This window comes from Panthera pardus, unplaced genomic scaffold (genome assembly GCF_024362965.1).
Source record: "Panthera pardus isolate Hobbes unplaced genomic scaffold, ASM2436296v1 HiC_scaffold_13, whole genome shotgun sequence".
Taxonomy (NCBI): domain Eukaryota; kingdom Metazoa; phylum Chordata; class Mammalia; order Carnivora; family Felidae; genus Panthera; species Panthera pardus.
The window spans coordinates 1,727,731-1,746,316 of record NW_026526688.1 but is presented as its reverse complement, the minus strand read 5'-3'; the positions used below and the strand labels follow the sequence as shown (position 1 = coordinate 1,746,316).

The 18,586-nt window shown below is 52.5% G+C and overlaps 1 protein-coding gene across 9 annotated transcripts in view; it reads right to left on the bottom strand.

Moving 5' to 3' along the window:
* DLGAP2 (DLG associated protein 2) overlaps positions 1-18,586 on the bottom strand; it is a 786,545-nt gene that overhangs the window by 151,912 nt on the left and 616,047 nt on the right. For 5 of the 9 annotated variants that reach the window (XM_053900747.1, XM_053900746.1, XM_053900745.1 and 2 more), the window contains one exon: positions 16,100-16,165. The exons of the other annotated variants lie outside the window; for them this stretch is intronic. In XM_053900747.1, coding sequence (XP_053756722.1) covers positions 16,100-16,165 — 66 coding nt within the window. The remainder of the gene's footprint in view (positions 1-16,099; positions 16,166-18,586) is intronic. 9 annotated transcript variants of the gene reach the window in all.

The window sequence follows — 18,586 nt, the reverse complement described above, 5'->3', positions numbered from 1 at the left end:
CCAGAATTGAGCCACCAAGTCCACCTGGAGCCATTGCTCGGCTGGCCAAGCGTAGGTCTTGAGATTTGAAACAAAGATTTCCATATAGACAAGGATTCTATTTTTGACACTTTGGTTTTTGGGCGTAGGATGGAAACAAGCAGCCGAAAGCTAAGTTAACTTCCGCGTTCTGTAGTTTACTGGAAATCCCGTCCGCTGTCCACACAGCACAGGGGACGTGCTCTGGACCCGGGACAGCTGATAGACAGATCTTACCATTTAAACGTCCACATCCCTTCCCCAGACGGTGGACCTCGTCACAGCAGGAACACGTGCTGTTTGTCTTGGCTGCTGTCGCCCGAGTGCCTGGCAGCTGGTACAGAACTGAATGGCTTTCAGACGCAGGTGACCTTCCAGCCACGGTTGGTCTCGTTTGAGTGATTCTAAGTACGTGGTGATCGTCCAGCCCCGGAAGTGTGTACATGCACACACACACACGTGCACACATACATACAATAACTAAAAATTATCTTTCGTAGTCAAAAGAGGTGACTAGAATAAATACGGCTCACTTTGGCCTAATTTGGTCCTCAGGGCTGCTGCAGAATTCACGTGTGATTGTGACAGTATTTGGAAATTAAGAAAAGGAAGGCTCAGAGATTCAATAACTTACTTAAATCCATGATAAACAGCAGGGAGAGATCAAATGTCTATTATGTGACCCCAGATCCACTGGAAACCCTAATGCTTCCAAGAGCCCTGGGTCCACACCATGGCTCGGTCATTTATTAGCTGATCTGCTCGTTGACAATTCAGTTGACTCTTTGAGACTCAGTTTCTGTATTAGAAAACGGAATACTACCCACAGCTGTCATGAGTCTCCAGGGCAGTGACAGAGCCTGTCAGCTCTATTCCACGTACCTTGCGTGTTCATAGCACCAAAACGCGCATCGCGTGATGATTTGCGCTTTCCTTTTACAACGCGTAGTTTAAAAGTCCATTTTAAACACATACTTGTCTGCCACACCAAAGAACACACAATCTGAAGACAAAAGCAAACCCCAAACCCCCCAGAGCTAATATTCTCTATCCCAGTAAATACGAGTGAAGCAGACAGATCTCATTATGAGCAGAACGCGATCTGGGACAGTGGCCCATCCTGCTCAGGCTGAGCGTCAGCAAACTTGATTTCCTGCCCCAAAGGAAGACTAAGGGCTGAGGACGAGTCACATGAGGGCGTAACACTCAATATTCCGGACACGTCCACGGGACCGCCCCGCGTCAGCACTGTCTGAGATACACCAGCCTCTAATCTGGCAGCCGCTATCGGCAGTCATCGCTTCTAAATTTCTCCACAGATGTCATTTCGACAAAACAGTCCACAAATCCGCCTGGAGTGAAATTCAGTTAGTGTGTTGTTACCAACGACAGGCATTCATTCTGGCAATTTCCACGCCACGGCACGATCATTTCATGTAGTGCTCCCCGAGTCCACGTCTGGGCTCCACCCCTGCCTCAGGGACACATCAGAAGGCCAAGGCTTATTTTTGAAAATGAAACACATACGCGCATCTGTGGCTCCCAGAGCAACAGGTGGACGGGCCCGGACTGCTTGCCGCGTCTGCGCTCCTGACGACGCGCGTGTGAGCGCATTGGCTGCAGGTTGGCACGGCCCCGCCCCGGGACCCACAGCTCCTGCCCCGGGCCGGGTCGCTTCAGCAGGTGCATATGCGCACGAGGACAGGGATAAGATCTCAGTGTCTCTGCAAGAGCAGCCGGGATTTCACCTTACATTTGGTTGAGAGGGCACAGGCCAGGTGGGAGGGGCTCCCAGCCCGGGGTGGGGGGGCAGCCTGTGTGCTCCCGGGAGGGGCTCCCTGCCCGGGGGGGGGGGGGGGCAGCTTGTGTGCTCTGGGGAGGGGCTCCCTGCCTTGGCAGGGTCAGCTTGTGTGCTCCCGGGAGGGGCTTCCTGCCTGGGGGGTCAGCTTGTGTGCTCCAGGGAGGGGCTTCCTGCCTGGGGGGTCAGCTTGTGTGCTCCAGGGAGGGGCTCCCTGCCTGGGGGGGCAGCTTGTGTGCTCCAGGGAGGGGCTCCCTGCCTGGGGGGTCAGCTTGTGTGCTCCAGGGAGGGGCTCCCTGCCTGGGGGGGCAGCTTGTGTGCTCCAGGGAGGGGCTCCCTGCCTGGGGGGTCAGCCTGTGTGCTCTGGGGAGGGGCTCCCTGCCCGCGGGGGAGGGGGGGCAGCCTGTGTGCTCTGGGGAGGGGCTCCCTGCCTGGGGGATGGGCAGCTTGTGTGCTCTGGGGAGGGGCTCCCTGCTGGGGGGGGGCAGCTTGTGTGCTCTGGGGAGGGGCTTCCTGCCTGGGGGGTCAGCTTGTGTGCTCCAGGGAGGGCTCCCTGCCTGTGGGGGGCAGCTTGTGTGCTCTGGGGAGGGGCTCCCTGCCTTGGCAGGGTCAGCTTGTGTGCTCCCAGGAGGGGCTCCCTGCCTTGGCGGGGTCAGCTTGTGTGCTCCCTGGAGGGGCTTCCTGCCTGGGGGAGGGGGCAGTTTGTATGGTTCAGGGAGGGACTCCCTCGCCCATCGCTACAGCCGTGGCTCCACTCTGGGTGTCCTCCCTGGCTTTCTGCCCTCACGGCCAAGGTTGGGACCTCCTAACACGCCGTCCCGTTCTCTTTCCTAACCTCCAACCCACACAGAGCCTTCTCCCTGGCCTACCGCTACAGACTGGGTGTGTGTCCCGAGTCACATGCTAAATCCTCACCCCAGTGAGAGTGCTGACCTCGGGCGGTGTCTACCTGGAGAGGAATGTGGTCTGTCCCTGCTCCTCACAAGAAACCACCCACACCGCGTGCTCTCAGCAGGGTCTCTCTCGCAGTAAATGGAGGGAAGGCACCATGCAGCACCGACTTCCGTGCCTCTGGTGAGTCATTAGTCACCCACACAGGTACATGACCCAGGCCCTCTCCAAGGCTTTCAGCGTTGACCTCTCCCCCGCTGGATCCACGTCAGGCGTCACCTTCCCCACCTTTGAAACCCCGGCTGACAGAGGGCTGCGGAGAAGTCACACGCTCCCAACAGGACCTGGAATGCAGATGTGCCCGGGAAGTGGGCACACAGATTCCGTGCACACTCCCACCCGAACCACGTTTTCAGCAGTCACTTAAATATCAACGCTTCGTACGCTGTCTTGTTAGACTCTTCTATACAGCACAAGCTACTTCCCCTGTGCTCTTGATCTGGTTACAACCCAGCTACATTTTCCATAATTTCATGGAGTCTTAAAAATGGAGTTTCAGCTGCCCTTGCAGATTCTTTACCAGGAGTAAGAGAAGGCAGAAAGCTCATAAATGCTATTTAAAAATACCTAGGCTGCTCAGAATTCACTTCATTCTGTAGGCTGGAGGTGGCCTCCTGGGAAGACTGGTGAACGAAGAAAACATACGAGGGATGAATGTAAAATCCGGGGAGGAGAGGACATTTTATGCTGCACGGAGCATCTCATCTGAGACTCGCGGCGGGCACTGTATCCCTTCCAATGCCTCCCACCTCCCTGCTGGCTGCCTCATTAGGTGCTGGGTCTCATGCCTCCCTGACGCTGTGCACACGGCAGTGTGTGCTCTCAGCAGATGCCCGCCCGGCTCTGCTCTGCACGGAGGCACTCCGATGCCTGTTAGTTAAGGCAAACCTAAATGCTCTGCATGGCCTAAAACAACCATTCTGAAAGGAGTTGGAAAGAATACACAGAGTTCTTTGCATCTTTTGGCTCAAAATCTACATAGCGTTTTGTGGAGGCGCCTGGGTGGCTCAGTCGGTTAAGCGGCCAACTTCAGCTCAGGTCGTGATCTTGGGGTTCATGGGTGAGCCCCGCATCGGGCTCTGTGCTGACGGCTCAGAGCCTGGAGCCTGCTTTGGACTCTGTGTCTCCCTCTCTCTCTGCCCCTCCCCCACTCACACTCTGTCTCTCTCTCTCTCAAAAATAAAAAACATTAAAAAAATTGTGTTTTGTGCATAGCAGGGCTGTAATAAATACTTGAATGAGCAAATGCATGGCTGGGTGGCTGGATGAATGAATGAATGAACGAACGAAGGAATGAATGAGTGAACAATGGATCCTTGAGCCTTCCGGTCACGTTTGTAGCGTGAGACATTCTGCCAGGTTTATTTCCATGTCGTCTTGGGAGTGGGATCATTTCTACGACTTCCTATGGATCTGTGATGGTTTATTGATAACTGAGGAGCGGGGTATACTTGGGGATCTCTAAGTGAGGAGGGCTGTAGCACCTGGGAGGGGAGGGGTGGCTCCCACGGCTCCCTGGAGGCTTGCATGTGCCAGGGGCTAGGGTGCACACAGACGGCCCCTGTGACAACACTCCCTCCTACACTGCTGTAGTCCGGGAACACACAGGCTTGCATTTCCACCGTGACTCTACACAGGCCGGGCCCGGCCCACGGGGACCCCTGAGACGACCCACATTCTCAGCAAGGAGGGTGTGGCCACATGCCAGGTCCCAGGCCAGAATCCCCAGCACCGGAAGCACCGGAGACATGTGGATGTCACTTTTCTCCAGGAATGTGGGCGATGGTCACACGGCTGTCTGACTAGACTTCAGATCAGTGAGGAAGAGGTGTGAGGGCTGGGGACCTGTGCCGGGCGGGTGCTCCCAGGCGTTCGTCATCGGCAGGTTTCCAGAACCCTCTCCCAGGAGGACTGCTCCACTGGACAGACAGCCCTGTGCTCTGTTGTTCGTTGTTCCTGGCCTGCAGTGTGGGCGTTTTGTGACCATTTTTGCTTTGCTGCCAGCTGTTGCCTGCGCTCAAGAGTATGTCCCGGGCTTCGGGACTCTGATTTCCTCATACCAGACATGAAAGTATCAAGGCGCCAAGGCTTAAGAGAGAATCACCACACACTCACGGCTGAAGCAGATACGCTTTCACCTCCGTCCCTAACACTTCTTGTAATTTATATCACAATTTGTGGGAACAGTGACATTTCATTTCATTGGTGACATCCTGCTTAGGAAATGATGTCAAATAAATAACTTTGCTTATATTGTCGGGGTGAGTATAATACAATTCCTGGGTTACTTTTGAGTTTGGAGGGTGTTATTTTGTTAAGACATTCTGTGTATAAGTGCATAGTCCTCTCCTATAATGTAACCATGTGTTTGGCGTCTGTTTGCGAGCAGCTGGCCGTCCGCTACACGTGTAACGAGTTTTTCTGCGGTGTCTGGACCCAGTGCTCTTCCCACTGGGAGCCTGGGGACCACCGGGTGCGTGCGTGAGTCTGGGGCCTCTGCCCTGCCTGCGTGGGCTGGCACCAAACAGGTCTGAGGGGCCCTGATGCAAGGGAGCTGCCTACAATGTCATTAGCTAAACATTTAACGTGAATTACAGCCAGTACTCGTTTTATATCAAATTCATGATTTGAAACATGCATGTTTTTTATTCTACCCCAATAAGACTTGGGCCACATCGCTTCTGTTGTTATTACTAAACAGATTTCGAGGTCCTGTTCGGCCCGTGGACACACTGCCGTGACCACGTGGCCATCCTCCCCATGGAAGGTCTGTGTCCACATGGACATGTATGTTTCAGTTCCACATCGCAGTGAAGAGGGCACACTTGTACGTGAGGAAGGCTGGGCCCTGAATTAACTGGTGGCCTGGGTAACAGGTGCAGAGAGGACGAATAAGTGTGGAGGAGGCTTCTACAGATTAAAGGGGAGAACTCCCCTTGCTGACATCAGAAAGGTGTGCAGGTCTCCAGAGAAGACGTCCAGATGGCCAACGCACAGATGAAAAGATGTTTAACATCACTCACCATCAGGGAAATGCAAATCAAAACCACAATGAGACATCACCTCACACGTGTCAGAACGGCTAAAATCAACAACACAACTGGTGAGGATGTGGAGAAAGGGGAACCCTCTTACACCGTTGGTGGGAATGCAAACTGGTGCAGCCACTCTGGAAACAGTGTGGAGGTTCCTCAAAAAGTTCAAGATAGAGCTAACCTATGACCCAGCAATTGCACTACTAGGGATTTATCCAAAGACTACGAAATACTGATTCAAAGGCATACATGCACCCTGATGTTTACAGCAGCACTATCTACAGTAGCCAATGGAAAGAACCCAAGTGTCCACTGACTGATGAATGGCTAAAGAAAATGTGGTGCACATACAATGGAATACTACTCAGCCGTCCAAAAGAATGAAGTCTTGCCATTTGCAAGGACATGGTTGGATCTAGAGAGTATTATGCTAAGTGAAGTAAGTCAGAAAAGACAAATACCACAGGATTTCACTCACATGAGAAATTTAAGAAAAAACCAGCAAAGGGGAAAAAAGAGAAGAGAGGCAAACCAAGAAACAGACTCTTAGCTACAGAGAACACACTGATGTTGTATCACCAGAGGGAGGTTGGGGGGGGGGATGGGGGATATAGGTGATGGGGATTAAGGAGTGCAGTTGAGGGAGGCCGGTGGCTCAGGCAGCTGAGCGTCCGACTTCAGCTCAGGTCATGATCTCACGGTTTGTGGGTTCGAGCCCCATGTTGGGCTCTGTGCTGACAGCTCGGAGACTGGAGCCTGCTTCGGATCCTGTGTCTCCCTCTCTCTCTGCCTCTCCCCTGCTCATGCTCTGTCTCTCTCAAAAATAAACATTAAACAAATAGGAGTGCACTTGCTCTGATGAGCACTGGCTGATCTACGGAAGGGACGAATCACTGTATGTACACCTGACTCAAATACAATACCGTAGTGGCATTAACATAAAAACGTAATAAAACGGAGTGCAGGCCAGTTAAGCAAATGGACACACGCTCACGTGCATGCTAGCCCGTGCTTATTCGAAGTGCAATTTGTTACTATCTACCTAACACTTAATTCCATCTCAGGTGTCAAATGCACAGTATGCCTTTTGTTCGAGCATTCGGTATACGGGGCCAGACATGAGGTCTGTGACACGTGGGGTCCTCCTCAAGGAAGCGGGACCCGAGCTGCGGGACGACCTCACCAGGCTCGGCTCCGTTCGGACAGAGCGGCTGCTCCTCACCTGCACAGAGACTGGCAATCAGGCAGCTTGGCCAGGAGACCGACCCTGTCGCCCAAAGGGCGGGGAGCGTGGGCAGCAGGTGCTTGGAGACAGTCCCTTCCTGTCCCACGTCTCCCGCACTTCTCTGTCCTCTGACCTGCCAAGCGGCTGGCACTCCCTCACTCTTGAAGCCACCACCACAACCATCCGGAGTTGGCAAAATGCCCTGAACCTCGTGCATCCTCTACTTCCCCTCTTTCTCACACTGCCAGGCTCCCCAGCTGCCTAACATTTGGTCAGGTGACCCCCGACAGCGGACCTTTCATACACTGGGTCCCGGAAGCCGTGCTTCACCACTGCAGGCTAACCTCCACGGGAACCAGGGAGATTCCGCCGTTCTCCAGACCAGCCCGCCCCACTGCCACCGGGTTCTCCCACCCAAGGACTCACACCTCCTGGAAGCTCCTTCCCTTCGGTCCCAAGCACGTTTCCAGCACGCACTCCTAGGCGTCACGTGCACTCGAAGAGGCAAACCCTTCCACCCGAAAAAAGCCTTCAGAATCTAAAAACAATCCCAGAAGTCCACGTCTCTGTTACTGAAACTTGTAAATGAATTTAGTACTCGTGGAAATCCTGTTCTGAAATGGCAGGAAGGAAAGCCCGGGGCCTGCTCGGAGCGTCCCGCCCGTCCTCCCTGTGTGTGATCCCTGCATCCCCCCGGATTCCCCAAACTCATTCTTTAATACCCGGGGTTGGTTTAATAGCAATGAACATTGCAATAATAAGAATTATGGTAGAAGCTAATATTCATCGAACACTTACTGTGATAAATCTTGCTAAGGTCATCAGATTGAATCTTTACCATCTTTTAATCTGTTATGAGGTAGGAAATAGTCTTACTAGCTGCCCCTTTTCTTTAAAAAATAAACAAACAAGTATTTAAGGGATCAAAGTCACAGGGAAATGAGGCGAATTGCCTGGGCACTGGGGTCGGCCCTCAGAGCCTGCCTCAGTATCCCCACCCCACAGGGGCTCTCGTTCCCAAAAACTACATGTGGCACAAACGTAACATGCTCTCTTTCTACCACCCTGGTTTTATGCAAGACAGTCTTTCGGTGGCTGAACTTTTTGTAAAAAAAGTTTTGTAAAAACAAGATGTTTTATACCGGAACCTAATATACACACACACACACACACACACACACACACACACACACACACACACACACACACGGTTTCCTTAAGTGATAGTTGCCCTTATTGTGTCTGATGTGCGTTGATTCTGTTCATCCTACACGTTCCATACATTCCTGTTCCTTTTTCTTTTTCAGTTAAAAATTACCGACGAGGGGCGCCTGGGGGGCTCAGTTGGTTGAGCGTCCGACTTCGGCTCAGGTCACGATCTCACTGTCCATGAGTTCGAGCCCCACGTCGGGCTCTGTGCTGACAGCTCGGAGCCTGGAGCCTGCTTCGGATTCTGTGTCTCCCCCTCTCTCTGTCCCATCCCCACTCATGCTCTGTCTCTCAAAAATAAACATTAAAAAAAAAAATTAAAAATTGCCAGTGCACTTGAATTCATGGCCTATCAGTGCATTGCAAGCCACCGTTTAAAAACCAGTGTTGTGTCAATATAGATGAGGAGACACAGGAAATGAAGCGAAAATCTCTCACTGAATTAGGAAAAGGTCAGACGAGCCACACCTTCCTTCGTTAAACAACACGTCTGCCACCTTATCTCTGCCCTCCTGATCTATTTCCACCCACGACCACTTCACTTGGTGCGAGGCCACCACACATGGATTTTAGACGTTGCTGGCCCGAGGTGCTATTATGGAGAAAGTGGTGTCTCGGAAGGCACAGCTCTGAAAGGTGAGCTGAAGGCTTCTGCGTGTTGTTGCTTCCATTCGCAAGCATGTGCACACGTGTGAGCATGTGTGTGCATGTGCAAATACACATATGCAAGTAGCTCGCTTCCTTACGGATTCTCTGTGGGAGGGACCTGCTGGGCAGGCTGTGTCAGAGCCTCAGGGAGGCAGGTGGGGGGCTGGCCCCCCATGAGTCTGGAGGTCCAGACGGGGGTGGAGGGGACCCCCACGAGTCCAGCCGGGTGTCCGGAAGCGAGGTCCCTGTGGGGGGTGTGGGCGGGGCTGCTGTCCACTCTGGCTGTCTCTGCACCTCCGGCCGGGCGCCAGCCCCCTCTCCTCCCTCACATCTCCGGTCCCTGGTGCCCACCACACGTGCTTCTGGGGATCATGAGGCCAGAGCCCAACACGATTCTGCTTTTGCCATTAGCCTCACGTTCAGATGCTTATTTTATTTAGGAGTTCATCTAGCTACTTTTTGATTAGTACTTTGTGGGATTTTTTTTTAAATGACTTCAAAGCTAAAATAGAATCTTGTGAGTGAAGTGCGTTCTTGTTTTCTAATAGAAACCCCCGGTTTCAGTGCAGTGCAGGGGCAGGACAGCGGTTCCCAGGGAGGGAGGCTGGGCCCCCAGGCGGCATCTGGCGATGGCTGCAGAGAGCATCTTGGATGGCCACACATGGGCCTGGGCGTGTGTGGGGCGTCTCGTGTGCAGGGACGCAGATGCTAGGACAGAGCGGCCTCCCCGCGGGGGAGTGTGACTTCTTGGTGTGGGTGACATCGTTGCAACGGCCATGGGCTCGTCGCGACCCTCAGGCCCTCTGAGGCCGTAAGGCCGGGGACAGCGTCTTCCTGATGTGGGTGACATCGTCTCAACGGCCATGGGCTCGTCACAACCCTCAGGCCCTCTGAGGCCGTAAGGCCGGGGACAGCGTCTTCCTGGTGTGAGTGACATCGTCTCAACGGCCGTGGGCACGTTGCAACCCTCAGGCCCTCTGAGGCCGTGAGGCCGGGGACAGCGTCTTCCTGGTGAGGGTGACATCGTCTCAACAGCATGGGCATGTCGCGACCCTCAGGCCCTCTGAGGCCGTGAGGCTGGGGACAGCGTCTTCCTGGTGTGGGTGACATCGTCTCAACGGCCGTGGGCATGTTGCGACCCTCAGGCCCTCTGAGGCCGTGAGGCCGGGGACAGCGTCTTCCTGGTGTGGGTGACATCGTCTCAATGGCCGTGGGCACGTCACGACCCTCAGGCCCTCTGAGGCCATGAGGCCGGGGACAGCGTCTTCCTGGTGTGGGTGAGGCTTACACACCGTGTGCCCTGCTGAGTGCAGTGCATCTCTGCGGGATGGACACCCAACCTCACAGCTGTGCTTCACTGACTCTCGCCTTCCAGAAGGAGCCCCACCCGCACGGGCCGGCGCTGGGATCCTAATCAGGGCACGCTTTTTCTACACGGGTTCTTTAACTACCAGTTCACACGCTGATGTGTTTTATGCCCCAAGGGCGGCTGTCGGATTTCCAAGTCAGGGTCGAGAGCGATCTCATGCTTTGCTCCCGGACCAGGAGGGCTGAGTAGCAGGTGGACGCACGGCCCGTCCTCCGGTGGCCCCGCCCCACACGGCTGCTGAGCTCAGGCCTGGCTGCATAGCTTCTCTCTCACCTTCTTCACCCTCCTCTCTGGTTCTTCGCTCTGCACTAGTTTGACACCTGTTGCAGTTTTAGGGAACGTTGTCCGTGCCTCTCTAGCTGTACTGAACTCACTTTCTTTAGCCTACACACCAGCCTGGTTTGTTTTTTTCTAATTCCTCCACCGAGTGGAACTGAGTCAGGGAGCTTGGTGGTCGTCTGCGTGGACGTGGGAGCACCCTACGGAGCAGAAAACACTGAACTTTGTCACTTGAATGGATGAATGAATGAATGAATGAATGAAGGCTGCTACAGTCTGAATGTCTGCATCCCCCAAAATGTATACATTGATGGCATTGGGAGGGGGGTCCTTGAGGCGGTGGTTAGCTCATGAGAGATTAGTGCCCTCATATAAGAGACCACAGAGAGCCCCCTCACCCCCCCCCGGGTGGGGACTCACAGGAAGACGGAGTCTATGAGCCAGGAAGGACCCTCACCAGACCCCAAATCCCCAGCACCTTGATCTGGGACTTCAGCCTCCAGAGCAGGGAGATACAAATGCTGCTGTTTACAAGCCACACAGTCCGCGGTCATTTGTTACCGTGGCCTGAACAAGCTAGGACAAAGGCACGTGTGCATGGAAGCATGAATGAGTCAATAAAGATTTACTGCTTGAGGAAGGGGGCCGGCCCGGGGAAAAGATACCGTAATTCACTTGGTAACAACCAGGCTCGGAAATTGTGCAAGTTAAAAATTGATATTTAGGGGAAAAGCTAGGGAATGCAGTTCAGAAATTTAGATGTAAATTCCTAACATCCTAATTTCCACAAATAATAAATATTAGCAATTTTAAAACTAATTTTGATTTCTTTGTATAGAAATAAAGTTTTAACATGAAATGGTTATACAGTCTTTTGGAATGCTCTCTTTACTGATGTTTAACCTTTCCCCCTGTCCTGCCGCATGTGATGGTAACTGTGGATGTCACACCCTGGGGAGGATTCTTGCCCCTGTGGCCTCTGGGCTCCCACGGGTACTGGTGCGTGGGGGTGAAGGACAAGGGGAGGGCAGGGAAGGATGGAGAGAGGGCTTCACAGCACTTAGGGTGCAGCAAATGAACACACTGTCACTGCACAGAAACATGGCACCATTTCCACTATTTCTAGAAACTTCTAGGAACTTCCCTTAAGGAAATAAGTGTGGATGTCCATTCAGTTACAAAGCTACATGTCTACAAGATGACCAGGGGTGTTTATAAAAGGACACAAAATATAAATCTCTAAAAAGGGAGTTTTTTTTTTTTTTTTAAAAACATTTTCCTTTAGAAAGAGAGAGCAAGCATGTAAGTGGGGGAGGGGCAGAGAGCGAGAGAGGGAGAGAGAGAATCCCTAGCAGTCTCTGTGGTGTCACTGCAGAGCCCGACCCGGGGCTCCCTCCCATGACCCTGACATCATGACCGGAGCCAAAATCCAGAGTAGGACGCTCGACCAACTGAGCCACCCGGGTGCCCCATCTAAAAAGGGAGTTCTTTGAAAATAAGTTTTGTGTAATTAAATACCGTGTGACGTGCATGTGGTTAAATGGTGTGCAGACCAGAAATGGTAATGGGGGGAGTGGCACTAGACAAGACCATATCCCCACATATGCACCTGCCCCACAGAAGGCTGTGTCGGTAATTATTGCTTCAACATTCAAGTACTTTTTTAAATTGCAGAGTCCACCCCTTTTCCTTGTGTCGTGTCTCATATAATAGGTACCTACTCTTCTTTGATCATTTAATGTCGCCTTTTTAAAAAAATTTTCACTTTGCAGCTGACTTACCAGCATAAAATCTAGGCCAATATTGCAGTCCTCATAAATGCTTATAAACTGGCAACTCTCTACAACTGATTTAAACATAACGTTCAAGAGAACGGTGTCACGAAAATTACCGGCAGAGAGAGCAATCTGATCTCAGTGTGTCTGAACGTCTTCCCTCAAACCCTTTCCCTGGGAGAAGTGGGGTCTTCCCTTGTAGTCATTGAGAAGGTGCTAAATCAATTGACTTTTACCGCCGACTTCAGATTAATTCTAAAGCAACCTGCTTTATCTTCCTACTTCCAGACGCTGCATTATGTGAGCTCTGCAGCACGCATGCACCCTTAATGGGGCACAGGAGGAGCCGGAGCCGATTCTCCTATTTCTTTGCCAAATTGTCTGTCACAAAGGACAATTTTAGGATTTGCAGTGAGTGCCGTTCGCCCCTCCTGTAACCTCACCGCTGCCCGGATGTAGCCCGAGCTGCCCTGAGGAGCGGCCACACGTTTCGGAAACAAGACGTCCTCCTTCCACAGCCACGGCCGTTAACGTGGATGTGAGGCAGGAGGATGGGAGAGCCGTGCGTTCAAGACAGAAGACCTGTAAAGACCCATCCGCTTCAGGGGCTACAGGCAGAGGGGATTTGAAAAAAAGAAAAAGTCTACGAGTTGGCATTTGTTCCTGATCAGCGACTCTAGCAGCAGTGGGAACGTGACTCAGCCCTTCCCCCCTTCCTCCCGCTGAGCCGCCCTAGCTGCCTTCCTTGCTGTCGAGTAGAGTATCGTTTGTGCCCTTGACACCAGCGTTCCCTGCCCCGGGCCACACTCGAGTCACGCAGGGAACCCTCAGAGGCAACCACGCATCAGAACGTCCCGGCGCGGGACCAGGTCTCCGTATTTCTAAATACTCCCCAGGTGGTTCCGGCTAGTGAGAACCACGGTGGACACCCAGTGTTGCCGTGAACGGGCTGAGAAGGATGGCGGGACCCACTGGTGCATGTCCCCGACCGGGGCCACCTCCGCGTGGGTCTAAGTCACGCCACGCCTGCTTGTTCAGCACCACGCGTGGGAAAGCTGGATGTGTGTCTGCGAGCTCCTTGTGGCCAACGCTCCCCAGAGCCTCATCTTTCTTTCCGCCTCTAAAATCCAACTGTCTTGACGTGCTTGTAATCGTCATCCCCTCACGGCCAGACCGCACAAGCAGCTCACCAAACACTTTCTGTCCCTAAACAGTACGGACGTTCCGCAAAACAAACTTAGGATCCAGCAATTCTAAAAGACAAAGGCAAGGTCCCGAAGAGATTCTGTGCGTCTGACAGCATTACGCATCGTGGCCTAGAGGTGGAGGTAACACACGTGTCCATTAAGGGATGAAGGGGCAGACTGGATGTGGTCGATTCATACGACGGAGTACTACACAGCCTTAACAAGGAGGGAAGTTCTGTCATGTGCTACGATATGCCCGAATCCTGAGGGCATTCTAGAGAGTGAAAGAAGTCAGTCACAGAGCAACAGATACTGCATGACCCCGCTCAGACCGGGAATCTAAAATAGTCAAACTCACAGAAGCAGAGAGGAGGAGGGTGGGGGGGGGGGGGGCGGGAAGTACCTGCTCCTGGGTGCGGAGTTGGGTTTGGGAAGATGGGAAGAGATCTGGGGACGGGCGACAATCACCCTGTTGGGTGACTGTGAATGTATTCCACGTCCCCGAACACACACGTTGAAAAGGGGTCAAAATGATGAATTTTACGCTGTGCATATTTTACCAAGACAAAATGCCTTGTGTCTGTACAATGCAGCCCATGTCATGCTGCCAGTGAGATGCTCTGACCCCTTCAATCCCTGTACTTACCTCTCCACACTCCGTTTGCGTGACCAGGAACATATTTAAACTCCCCGTCTGGGACTCGGCAGTAAGAACACGGTGGGACCTGTGCTTCCAGTGTGATCCCCACAAGCTTTTGGCTTTGTGCCGCTGCTTGGTCACCTACGCCCCTCCGGGACGCCGTCCCGTGTTACACAAGGCCCAGCGTGCCGTGATTTAGCCAAGAAAAGGCGTCTCCCCCAAGGTGGACCAGCTCTCAGGGATGCGCCCTGGCTCTCCCCTGAGTTCCTCCTGGCTGCTGACTGTCAGCACCAAATCCTGCCGGCCACAAAATGTGGCTTAAAGACGCACACCCCTCCTCTGTTCTGGCCCATGTCCCCTGTTCTGAGGCGGTCACAGAAGGGAACCGGTACCACAGGCACATGGTGATCTAAAGACGTCCAGACACAGCACGAGTGCAGGTGAACCGCCAAAGTCCCAGTGACACAAAAGTTGGCGGAATCGTACGTTCACTGGACGCCTCTTTACGCCTGCTTCCTGGTGATTGCTCGGGGTGATGGAGAGCGCCACCGAGTGGAACAAAACATAACGCACACCCATCCACACGAGCCAGTTCGCTCTCTAGTAAGAAGTAAAGATAACCTGGTTTGCATATTTCTGAGTAAAGAAAGGCTTGTTTAGAACGGCAAGTTAGAAGTAAATTTTGAACTTGATCACAGTGGAAAATAGCTACTCTTTTACAACTAAATCTGTACTTATAATCTCATTGAAAAGAAATTTTTTTTTTGCTTCTGATTTTCTTTAAAATTTTCTTTTAATACTTATTTATTATTGAGAGAGAGGGACAGAGTGTGACCAGGGAAGGGGCACAGAGAGAGGGAGACACAGAATCGGGAGCAGGCTCCAGGCTCTGAGCTGTCGGCACGGAGCCCAACGCGGGGCTCGAACGCACAAACCGCGAGATCGTGACTTGAGCCAAAGTCGGACACTTAACCGGCTGAGCCACCCAGGTGCCCCTAATTTTCTTTAAAAGAAATCACAGCTTTATACAAATGGCCTCTTTGACTTTCCAATATTATTCTTTAAGCCAATCAAATGGGCAATAGATTCACTGGCTAAAGGTCTGAAATAAATTAGGAAAAATTCAAATTCAAGCCTAAACCATCCTTATGTTCCCTAATTCAGCCCCGAGGGCTGTGACAGCCCAGGACCATTGGTGACCTGGGAGAGCAGCTTGGCATCTTTTAGGCCATCGCACAGCGTGGGGCAGACAGCGTGGGGCAGACAGCGTGGAGCCACGAGTAGGGTGTATTTTCTCACTTGCTGTTGGATGTTGAATTTATTCAACACTCCACATGTCTTACAGAAACACTGGCCCCTTTTCATGTAAGCATGATCCACGTCAAGTGACGATGGCCAAAGAGAGCACTGGCTCGATTGTGTCTGTGATGTGGCATAAAAAGGAAATCTCCACAGGAAATACGCTGTGACGGTAATTTGGAGCTTACGGCCATACTCAGCATCCACACCCCGGTGCGCACTGGGCTGGCCCGCAGTAATCTGCTGTCTCAAGTCGGGTGAAAGAGCTCGTAAGAACGATAAATGAGGAGCTCTTCCCTTCCTCAGATCCACTGAGAGCAAGTTTTAGTCACAAGAGAGCAAAGGCGACAGGTGCCATCTCACACACATATCAATGATGCCAACAGCTTGATGATTATTAATAATAGTTAGCTGCCTCAGCAATTCATCTGTGGTGATTTGGAGCAAACGTGTTCTCACCTACAGCTTCCATAATGTCTACAAACTATTTAAAATGTTCACCACATCTTACTCCGTTCTTGAAATTAGGACGCGCAAAGTCACACGCTTGCTTAACCCGTTTTTGCGGTGGGGATCCCGTCTTTGAGGTGCAGAGCGCCACCCGGCCCGGGGCGTGCCCGCCGTGTCTGATCTGTGCAGTCACCGGGGCCGAGCTGTGTACTCTACCTAGATCCTCCTCTGCCGGCCCCGGAAAGCTGATGCCCGGCTGGACCAGGTCCCCGCCCTCTTCCTCTGCAAGAGAGAGAGAGAGTCACTCTTTAATACATTTCAGGAGTGGATGGCAGTTAGCTCAGCGCGTCCCCAACGCTCCGCACCCCCAATGCCCAAACACGAGAGATTCGTGCCTCTTTGCTCCAAGGGCACTGCTCAGAGGTCCCTGCCAAGCTGTAACCTTGGCACGGGTGCCCCCTCTATGAACACAGCACTGGAACGTGGTGCATGGTTGTCCCGTGCAGGTGTCCACCCGGGCAGGGCGTCCGTGAGTCTCCGCTCTACTTTGGGTTTAATAAATAACAGATAATAAATCTGAGCTCTTCTGCAGATTTATTAGACTTCGTCTGCAGAGTCGGCCACACTCTGCTTCCATCCCTCCCACCCCCCGCCACCTCCAGCCCCTTGAATCCTGGGTGAGCGTTGCACTGCCCAGGATGACACTACCTCTCTTGTCCATAAAGTTCTACACTGAGGCTCCTTCAGCAATATTCAAAGCCTGCAGTTACCGTGTCCACGCCTAACGTTAGTTAATCTTAAGGTCGACATCCCAAACATGAAATCTGTCTCCTTCTGTTGGGAGAACACGTCAGGTCACTGGCACTGATGTTCAGTTGCTCAGTGGCATGTACTGCAAAAGCAGACAGCAGGTGCCTGCAGTGACATCATCACGTGGGGGTAAAAGGTCTTGGGGGTCATCTAGCACTGCCCTTCCTGCCCAGATGGGATGGCAGGGCCACGGAGATGCAGGGACCTGGGTTCTTTCCCCAGCTGGCCCCCGGGGCACCGGATTAGAGCAGTCTGCTGCCCTAGCCTCCACCGGGGCTGCGCCGGGGTCCCGGACCCCCACACCCAGTCAGAGGTGAGAGGCATAGCTGGCTCATCTCCATATGGAGACAGGCAGCTTCAGGCAAGGGCTCTTCTGGCAATACATCACGTATGTAGTAAATACATACTTTGGCACATGTCCCATAAATATAATTTTTCCACGTGCACTTATGCAGGCCTCCGGTGTTCATGAGTGAGTTTTAAGGCACACAAACATTCCACGCTTAGATCCTGCTAGTAACGTTAAATATGGTTAACCATGCTGTCATCTGCAGAAGGATTCATTCTAGTACATTGTGACCAAACCCACATGGGCTGTCACCACCTTCGTTTCAGCAAATCAGCATTTTCCGTTTACAGGACGTTAAGAAAGGCAGATGCAAGGCTGGCGATGAGAGATGGTCCCGAGGCTACGGGCACTTCTCACGCAAACCTGCAGTGGAATTTCATGTTATGGGATCTTCCGGCCGTTGCTTGAAAAGTGACATGTGTTATACTTTTATATATGAATGGTGTGTGAACTGGGTCAATCAAGTATTTACAAGACAGCTCATTAAAGTCATTTAACGTGATTTGACCACGCCCCATTTTCCCACAGCAGCAGCCACTTTGTGCACTTTGGAGCTGTGTCTTCCTGCTCGTGACTGGTCTGCTCCAGAGCTGGCCCGTCAGATGAGCACGTTAGGTATAACATTAGACCAGACACGGCTGTGCTTTCGTCTCTTTAGAACTAGAATGCAACAGAATGCACACTTCTAATTAAATACAGTTGCCATGGCGACCGTGGTCACGCAGCCCGCGCGGCCAACTTGGAAGCAGTCTGCATTAGTTGGGGAAGAATGGAATTAGGAGAATAAACCAAAACAGCCAGCCTCCGCCTGCAGACCTCGTTCGCCTTAGCTCAGACACACACGTACACAGCAGAAAGCAACAAAGGGCAAGCTTCCGCAGAACGGACTGGAAGGGTGAGTGGACGCTGAGCCGGCTGTGGAAATCAAACGCACGAGAGGCCGGCCTGCAAACACACCAAGCACACGCAGGCCGCCGACAGAAAGCTCACAAGGCACTCACAAAGCTTTAGCCGCAGCTGAACACGGGCCTGTCGCATTATTTCGAGAACATTCCCCGGATGACGGTGAGTGGGTTTGAAGGTCGGTCCTGACTTTTTTTTTTTTTTTTTTAATATTTATTTATTTTTAAGAGAGTGAGAGCACGAGCAGGGGAGGAACAGAGAGAGAGGGAGACACAGAATCTGAAGCAGGCTCCAGGCTCTGAGCTGTCAGCATAAGGCTTGACGCGGGGCTCAAACTCACGAACTGCGAGATCATGACCTGAGCCAGAGTCGGACGCTTAACCGACTGAGCCACCCAGAGCCCCAGTCGGTCCTGACTTTTAAAGGTGGGAATGATTAACTGCCGACTTTGCCTCTGCTCTTGTCCTTTATCAGACCAAAATTCAACAAGGCCTAGAAGCAGGTTAACCAGGCGAACCCTTCACAGTTAGAAAACTAGGATATGGGTTGGGGGTAAATGCATTCAAGCTTTCTGGCTCTGGCTTGCCTCCTAGCTGATAAGGCTTCGCTTCAAGTGGGTGTTGGCACAAGCAGTGGTTCCC